The sequence below is a fragment of the Egretta garzetta genome, unplaced genomic scaffold (assembly GCF_000687185.1).
Source record: "Egretta garzetta isolate BGI_Z169 unplaced genomic scaffold, ASM68718v1 scaffold307, whole genome shotgun sequence".
Lineage (NCBI taxonomy): Eukaryota > Metazoa > Chordata > Aves > Pelecaniformes > Ardeidae > Egretta > Egretta garzetta.
In genome coordinates, this window is record NW_009260294.1 from 161,546 (window position 1) to 170,034 (window position 8,489).

General features: G+C 59.4%; 1 protein-coding gene across 1 annotated transcript in view; it reads left to right on the forward strand.

Annotated features, from left to right (window-relative positions):
• Positions 1-8,489, forward strand: part of ADAMTS15 (ADAM metallopeptidase with thrombospondin type 1 motif 15) — a gene marked incomplete at its 5' end in the record, with an annotated part of 9,184 nt that continues 695 nt past the window's right edge. Inside the window, 8 exons of the mRNA XM_009642573.1 lie at positions 1-291; positions 4,717-4,849; positions 5,466-5,633; positions 6,087-6,370; positions 6,680-6,857; positions 6,978-7,159; positions 7,790-7,965; positions 8,419-8,489. The exon at positions 8,419-8,489 is cut by the window's right edge and continues 695 nt beyond it. Of these exons, the coding sequence (XP_009640868.1) occupies positions 1-291; positions 4,717-4,849; positions 5,466-5,633; positions 6,087-6,370; positions 6,680-6,857; positions 6,978-7,159; positions 7,790-7,965; positions 8,419-8,489 (1,483 nt within the window). The remainder of the gene's footprint in view (positions 292-4,716; positions 4,850-5,465; positions 5,634-6,086; positions 6,371-6,679; positions 6,858-6,977; positions 7,160-7,789; positions 7,966-8,418) is intronic.

Below are 8,489 nucleotides of genomic sequence, written 5' to 3' on the forward strand. Positions count from 1 at the left end.
TTGGTGGTGGCCGACGAGTCGATGGTGAAGTTCCACGGGGATGACCTCCAGCACTACCTGCTCACCCTGATGGCCACGGCCGCCCGCCTCTACAAGCACCCCAGCATCCGTAACCCCATCCAGATCTCCGTGGTCAAGTTCCTCCTCATCGGGCAGGATGACAAGGGGCCCAAGGTCACTGGCAATGCTGCCCTCACCCTCCGCAACTTCTGCGCCTGGCAGAAGAAGTGGAACAAGGTCAGCGACAAGCACCCTGAGTACTGGGACACCGCCATCCTCTTCACCAAGCAGGTGGGTGCAGGGGGGATGACCCAGAGGGGCTGTCCCCAATTTCAAGGAGCCCTGCACTGTGCTAAAGCCACCTGTGCCCCACCTCTGGTGCACGCTGGAGTGCGTTTGGGGCCAATTCCCCCTTTCCCAAGGGACCCTCAGGTGCCGGGGCAGGGGGAGCAGAGGTGTGGAGTGAGCCTGCTGGAGCCAGCCCTTGCCATCCCCTGGGCAGGCTTTGGCCAGCAGCCTGGAGAAAGCCCTTGCCAGGGGGTGAGGGAGGCCAGGAGGTGTGCAAAGGCAGGTTGTCCCCATGGGCAGAAACCTACCGCTCCATCCCCTGCCTGCTGGCAGGAGCCTCGGCAGCCAGTGCCCAGTGGCTCTGCCGCCACCCCAAAACATAGGGTCCGAGCCCAGAAGAGGAGGAGCGTGGCCCCGCTTCCCCCTCCCCAGCTGGGAATTGCCCTCAGTGCCACCTGCCAAGGAAAAAAAAACCCTCTGCCCGCTTCCTCTGCTGCACAGTCCTGAGAACCTGGACCTCTCCTCCACGTGGACCCTGTTCAGGGCTGGAAAAAAATCACCATCCCCGTGGTGGGAGAAGGGCTTTGCCAGGCTGACTTTTGCTCGCCTTTGGCTATGAGGGGTGCAGGATGACTGCTGTGCCAGGCTGAGCTCTCCATCCTCCCATCCTGATAAACCTTGGGTGACACCGAAGCTCTGGTGACACTGCTCCCAGAGCCTCCCCCAAAATGTTCCTCCTCTTCCCTACAGTCCTGTCTCAGCGGGATGTCTGTGCGGTGCCTGGCTGTGGGGTGGTACAGCCTGCACCCCCAAATTGCTAAAGGGAGGGGGAGAAGGACGAGCCCAGCTTGAAGGGGACCATCACATTTTTCCAACTTGTGTTTTCTCCTTCCCCCCCATTCCTGCCCAGATGTCTTTGGATTAGGGATGGGTTGGGAACTCCCCTCAACAGCAGGAAGACCATTCCCAAAATATTTTTCCAGGGCAAGCACTGGTGGGTGGGAAGGATAGAGCGTCCAGCTCAGTTCAGCTGCCCCTAGCCTGGGGTCAGTGCTGGCTGATGCTGGGCCCGAATGGGAATGATGCTGTGCAGGATATGTGAGACCTCGTCCTGCCCGTTCTCCCTGTCCCACCCCAAATGGGAATGATGCTGTGCGGGATGTGTGAGACCTCGTCCTGCCCGTTCTCCCTGTCCCCCCCCACCCCAGGCAGGGGCTGCGTCCTCCGTCCGGCTGTAAATCCTGCTGGAGCACAGGCAGGGTTGAACCCCAGCCTGCTGGAGCAGCTCTTGCCTGTGCTGGGTGGCTGCAAAGAGGAGGGAGCCGGCTGACACCCCTGCGGGGACGAGCCAGCTCCATCTCTGGTGGAAACCCGGTGAGGTCACTGGAGCCGCACATGGGATGGATTCGGTCCCAACGATTCGAAAGCTGCGGATCGTGGCCGGGCTTGCATTTTTTACACGTTGCTAAACCATCCATTCCTGAAATCCCAAAGCAAGCTCGGTGCAAAGGCACACGAACGAGGAGACATCTGCCTTCCTTGAGCGCATCCATCTGTGGTCCCCTGACACCCCGGAGCTTATCTCCCTGCCAAAAAGCTGTTACATAAGCCCCCGACTTAAATTTCATCTCAAGCCCGGTTGATAGGCAGTTTCCAGTTGTGTCAACGAGTTGCTGATGAATGGGGCTGTCCTCTCCCACTCGGCTTTGCTCCCTCCCTGCCTCAGTCGTGCTGGATTGTGGATTTGCCTTTGGGGAGCTTGGTCCCGCTCAGCCGGTGGTTGCAGATCTGCCAGCAACCACAGCCGTGGGACCTTCACCTTCTTACCTGAGCCAGTGCTTGTTGGAGGCTCCTGCAGAGCATCCAGCCTTCGGCCGCACTCCTGCCTCTTGGAAATGGCATCGCACACCACGGCAAAGGGCTCGGCCATGCTTCCCAAGGAGCTTCAGGGGCATCCTGAACCTTGACGTCCCACCAGCGAAAGTTTGCTGAACATCTTCAGCCTGCTGTAAAACCGAAGGGACGTTGCACCAAGGAACATCTTGCTTTAGCCTAGTGTGCGGCAGATGCTGCGGGGGATTTGGAAATGCATGCTCTGTAGCTCAAAGCTCAGATTTTCAGGGTTGCTTTGGACATGTGTGGGAAGCCTCCATGGGAGGGAGAGTGCTCATGACCTGGCCTCTGAGTAGGTGAATTAATGCGCCAGCCGCAAGGGTCCCACCTGACTGACCTGCAGAACATCTCTACAAGTTCGCAAGGGGATGAAGAAGCGCCCGTAGATGAAGGTCGGGCTGGCAGGAGAGCCCTGATGGTGCACTGAGCAGGTTGCTTGCAGCCCCTCGGCGTGGTGTGAAGGGCACCGGGTGTCCTCCCTTTATTTGGGCTGGCAACGGGGGATATCGGTGATGGTGAGCACACCGTGCAAAGGCAGAGCTGGCCCTTTGCGTGCTGCTTTTCCATCTTAAACCTCTGCCATTTCTCTCTCCTCTCCTCCGTAGCTCCATCCTTGTGCCGCTGCTTGCATTGCCTCCTCTCCTGAGCAGGCTGGACCCCCAGCAAAGCTGGAGGAGGTGTTTTGGGAGGGTCAGGACCCTTCATTAGAGCCCAGGGATGCTGCCCAGCCTTTCTAAGTGGGAAAACCCCATGAAGAGCCGCTCGTTCGTGTATCCCCGCGGCCAGCAGGCAAGGTTGAGAGCAAGAAGCGGGTCAGTGTGTCAGTGCAGGTGTTGGGCTGGCGGCCAAAAGCTCGCCGCGCCAGCGAGGAAACGGCAACTCTTCAAAGAGCAGCGAGCGGGGAGCCGCGCGTGGCCGCCTCTTCCCCATCACGCTGTGTCGTGTCCCCCCCTCACCCCGCCTTCACCCCCAAACCCCCAGCGCTGGGACTGCCAGAGGGGAGAGCACAGGTCGGGGGGGCTTGGGCAAACTGCACCCCTGGATTTGCTCAGCGTGGCGATGGCACTGGCTCTTGGTGGCATTTTGGGACAGGGGACCCTGTGCTGGGGCTTGCCCAGCCCCATTTAGTCATGCTGTGCTTGCTAGTGGTGGCCCTGCCACCGGAGATGCGGGACTGCCACCTGCTTGTCCCTGCCAGCATCGATGCACGGTGGGATCAGGGATGCGGCAGGGTCCCAGCCGATGAGGAAAACTGCTGCAGAGCAGAGAGCTGAGCCTGGTTGTATGATGGGGTTTTCCACCAGCTGCGATAGCCGGCCCAGACACAGGCGTTTCTCTGCCTCGCCTCTCCAGAGATCTCAGTCTCGTCTGTGCCTCCAGACTTCGTAGCCACAAGTCTCCTGTTAAAGCCATCTCAGCCCTGGCCGGGGCTCTCTGAAGTCGTTGGGACTGTTATTTACCCACGGCTGAACCTGCCTGCGCGGGAATGCCTTCAGCTTGGAAACCTCGCTGGAAATGTTGGCAGAGCCACTCAGGCGAGATGTCGAGCAACCCAGGCGCTTTGGCTGGGCGAGTGCTGAGCATGAATCACGCTTATTTATAGCATGGGAGCGCCCAGTGAGTCCCTTACGTTTTCTTTTCATGTGGAAAGCTGCTCCCTGCCCCCTGCATGGCCTCCCCTGCAGCTCCCAGCCCGGCTGGGATGGCACCGAGGGATGGGGAGGATGCTCCAGCCTTCCCAAGCCACCAAGAGACCCCAGCAGGGGACAGGGGCATCTGAGGACAAGGCTATTGGCAGGCTGCAGCGGCGGTGCATCTTCAAACAGGGACTTTTTATTTGCACGATATTTACCTGTGGATCCCGAAGAAGGGCAGATCCACATATGATGAGACCCTTCCCGTCCTCCGTCCCAGCTGCACCTATGGGGGGTCCAGCAGCCCTTGTGTTGGGGGTGGAAGGCTGAGCTGGTTCCTCCTTCAATCTGGGCTGGGTTGCTCCTCAAGGGATGGCTGTAAAGTGTCTTGGAGAGACAGGAGCGCTTCCCTTAACCTTGGGAACCTCTGGACCTGGTCCAGGAGCTTCTTGTTCCTAGGAAGAAGTTAAGATGTGAGGTTGAGAAACGGCTCAGCTGTGAGCACAAGGCCAAGTGCCTTCCCGTCCCCCTGCCTGGGTCCGGTCCTTGAGTTCACGCTGAAGAACAGAGCCAGGCTGACTCCTCTGTGCCAAAACCGGCTCCACCCTGGCTGGAGGAGCCGTTCGGGTGGGAAAGGCTGTTGCTGAAGGGATGGGAGGATGCTACCCACAAAAAGCATCCCCGGTGCCAGGGTTAAATGCAAACACATCATCGCAGTCTGCTCTGGGTCAGGGTGAGGCTTCCTGCCTCCACAGCCTGGTGAGGCCCCCATCCCTTTGGGCTGCCTCCCCGCAGCAGCCTGGGATCAGCTCCCCATGGGGGACCGGGGATGGGGTGGGGACAGGGGACACTAACACCCGTGCTGGCCCTGGGACTAACCCCTTCCCTCCGTGCCTTGCAGGACCTGTGCGGTGCCACCACCTGTGACACGCTGGGGATGGCCGACGTGGGCACCATGTGCGACCCCAAGCGCAGCTGCTCCGTCATCGAGGACGACGGGCTGCCCTCGGCTTTCACCACTGCCCACGAGCTGGGTAAGGCTCCCCGCTCTCGCCAGCCTCTCGGGAGGAATGCCAGGAGCTGGCAAGGTTCAAAATAACCCTGGTTTCAGCCTCCAGAAGATCAGACAATAACCGGTGTCTGGTGATGGGGAAACTCCACCATGGGGCATGAGACCCCCGCGAGCTAGGTGGCAAAGAGCTGCTGGGAAAGCAAAAGGCTTTGCTGTTGTGGTTGCTACCTCGGCTGGGTTTCCAGGATTTGGGAGTCCTGAAATAACAGGCGGAGGGCACACCTACCTCTGGAGACCCTTGCGGTGCTTGGCAGGAGGAGGGAAGGGGGGGGCGAGCGCAGAATCTCCTCTTTGCAACTTCCTTTGTCCTTCCTTTCCGCTGATGGCCACGCGTGAAACAGCCGGGACAGCGTGCCAAAAAAAAGCCTCCTGGCTTGGGGATGCAGTCTGAGCCAGGGTGTGCACGAGCATCATCCTTCCCCGGGTGTCTCCTGGGCTGTACACAGCCTCTGCAATCCTTGCAAGGGTCTGCCCCACTCCGTGCCTCAGTTTCCCCCATTCCAACAAGTGGTGGGGACTCTACTCTGCGTGCCAAGCGGGGTTATTCATGCTGCCTCCCCTTATTCCCCCTCCCCCAGGCCACGTCTTCAACATGCCCCATGACAATGTGAAGGCCTGCGAGGAGGTCTTTGGTCGGCTGAAGACCAACCACATGATGTCCCCTACCCTCATCCAGATCGACCGTGCCAACCCCTGGTCAGCCTGCAGCGCTGCCATCATCACCGACTTTCTCGACAGCGGCCACGGTGAGCCCTCCTGCACCCCTCATCCTCTTACCTGTGTCCCTGTAGGAGCAGGATCAGTCCCTGGGGTTGGTTATTGGGAGAGGCTGATGGGCTGTAGAGCAACTCTTCTCTCTCCTCTACAAACAAAATTAGAAGGAAACGGGGAGCTTGACAGTGCTCCTGCATCTTCCTCAGTGCTAGGGTGTCCCCAGCGGTGACATCTGCCCCGAGGCTGCTGGCACGGCTCTACCCAGTGTCACCAAGAGATGGAGTCACTTGGGTCTGGGATGCAGCTGACCTCGAGGGCATCCCTGGGGTAGCATCTGGTCCCTCTGGCAGCGTGCAGCTGGGATAGTTTTGGCCAAATTACCGGCGGCCATCCCTCATCTCCCTACAGTGATGCTCTCCCCTCCCCACACTTGTCCATCCAACTCCTGGAGGACCTTGTAGACCCCCCCATCCCCATTCCCGCAGGAGACTGCTTGCTGGACCAGCCTGCCAAACCCATCCCACTGCCAGAAGACTTGCCGGGGACGAGCTACAGCCTGAACCAGCAGTGCGAGCTGGCCTTCGGCGTGGGCTCCAAGCCCTGCCCGTACATGCAGTATTGCGCCAAGCTCTGGTGCACGGGCAAGGCGCGGGGCCAGATCGTCTGCCAGACCCGTCACTTCCCCTGGGCCGACGGCACCGGCTGCGGCGAGGGGCGCTTCTGCTTGAAGGGTGCCTGCGTTGAGAGGCATAACATCAGTAAGTACAGGGTGAGTACCTGCGCCGTGAGCCCAAAAACATCCCGCGGGGTCGCCCCGAGTTTTTGCGTGGGTGCTGGCTGAGCGGTCCCCCACTTCCTGGTGCTGGGGACCCTGCGGGGGACACCGATGTGAAAAGAGATGGAGATCCCTTGGGTGCTGTGTATTCCTCAAGGAGGGATGTGCAGCCCTGGGCAGGTTTGGGGGCAGCCGGCGGAGGTTTTGCTTGCAAAGGGATGGCTTCAAGTCCAGAGAGCCCCCACTGGGGATGTAGCCAGCGGTGAAGGGGATGCAGCATCTCACCCTGTCGCATCCCCGCAGGTGGACGGCGGCTGGGCGAAGTGGGCGCCCTATGGGCAGTGCTCGCGGACATGTGGCGGTGGGGTGCAGCTGGCCAAGCGGGAGTGCACCGACCCGGTGCCTGCCAACGGGGGCTCCTACTGCGAGGGCGTCCGCGTCAAGTACCGCTCCTGCAACCTGGACCCCTGCCCTGCTGCAGGTAAGGGGCCCGAGCTCAGCTTGCTTGCGGTTGAGTGCGTGACCTATAACAAACCCATAAAACCGACGCCGGAGGTCCAGGTTGGTCCCCAATCCCATGCACATCCCCATTTTTTTCCAGTGCCTGGGAAGAGCTTCCGCGAGGAGCAGTGTGAAGCTTTCAATGGCTACAGCCACAGCACCAACCGCCTCACCGCCTCCGTCTCCTGGGTCCCCAAATACTCCGGCGTCTCACCCCGGGATAAATGCAAGCTCATCTGCCGGGCTAACGGCACTGGCTACTTCTACGTCCTGGCACCCAAGGTTGGTGAGGGACCCCCGGGCTCAGCTTCTGAGCTGTAGGATGACTCCAGCATGCCTGGAAATGAATCAGTTTTCTTTGTGTGGTGGGCAGCTGGTGTGAGATGAAGTTATGGAAGAGAGCAATCCACCGGGCTGGTGTGAATCAGCATGTACGTGCCCATTCATCTATTTCAGGGCTGGAGCTGGTCCATGAAGTGTCTTCCTCTGGGTTTGTAAAGGTGCCTCTGGGATATGCCCGTAGTCTTGAAATAGAGGATGATCATTACAGTGTTGGGGAAGCAATGTGCGTGCCGGACAGGGCGGGCGGCCAGATGTGGGACCGAGCGGGGTGGTGTTAGCTGTCTCCCCAATGCAGCCTGTTCCCTTTGCACTGATGCAGCAGAAAGGGCAGAAAATTACGTAGATGGAGCAGAAGAGGGATGTAGTCCCATCCACCTCTTTTCAGAGACCCTAAAAAATGCCAACTGCAAAGCAGAGCATGAGCAAAAGGTGACCTGGTGCCTACTAGCACCTCCTCAGGATGTGTTGGATGGATTCGGATAGCCCCAAATGGTTGGATGGCCGCAGTCAGGAGTGTTTGTGGGGTGGCCCGGGGAAATACAGCGGCTTGTTTTGCTCACCCTCCTGCAGGTTGTGGATGGCACCCCTTGCTCCCCAGACTCCACCTCGGTCTGCGTCCAGGGCAAATGCATCAAAGCGGGCTGTGATGGGAAGCTGGGCTCCAAGAAGAAGTTCGACAAATGCAGCGTGTGCGGAGGAGACAACAAGAGCTGCAAGAAGGTCTCGGGCTTGTTCACCAAACCCATGTAAGTGTTAGGGGACCACGTGCGCTTCCCCCTTTCCCAGGTCTGCTTTCTGGGGTGCATGCAGGAAGGTGGCAGAGATGGTGATGGGGGCTAAGTCCACCCTGAGCAAACTCTCCTGGTGCCAGGGCACATCTCTGCGTGGAGACTGGGGCTGGCTCTGAAGGAGAAGCAGGACACATTTAACGTGCTGTTGGCTTCTGCTGATGGAGTTATCTGTGGTACATCCATACTGTTGAGCTAGAGGAGCTGAAGCACCTTCTTGTATCTGGGTGACCTCAGCCTAGACAGAACTCAGCACAGGGAGGAGATTCAAAATTACCTTCACAGGAAGGAGGAGATAACTGTGGGGGTGGGAAGATCTCAGAGCTGTAGCTGCAGAGCTTTGGGCTGAGGCCATGTTGTCACGGGATGTCCCCTGTCTGATGGCCTGCCCTACCTGCTCTTCTCTTCCAGGCACGGCTACAACTTTGTGGTGGTCATCCCCGCGGGGGCCTCCAACATAGACATCAGGCAGCGGGGCTACA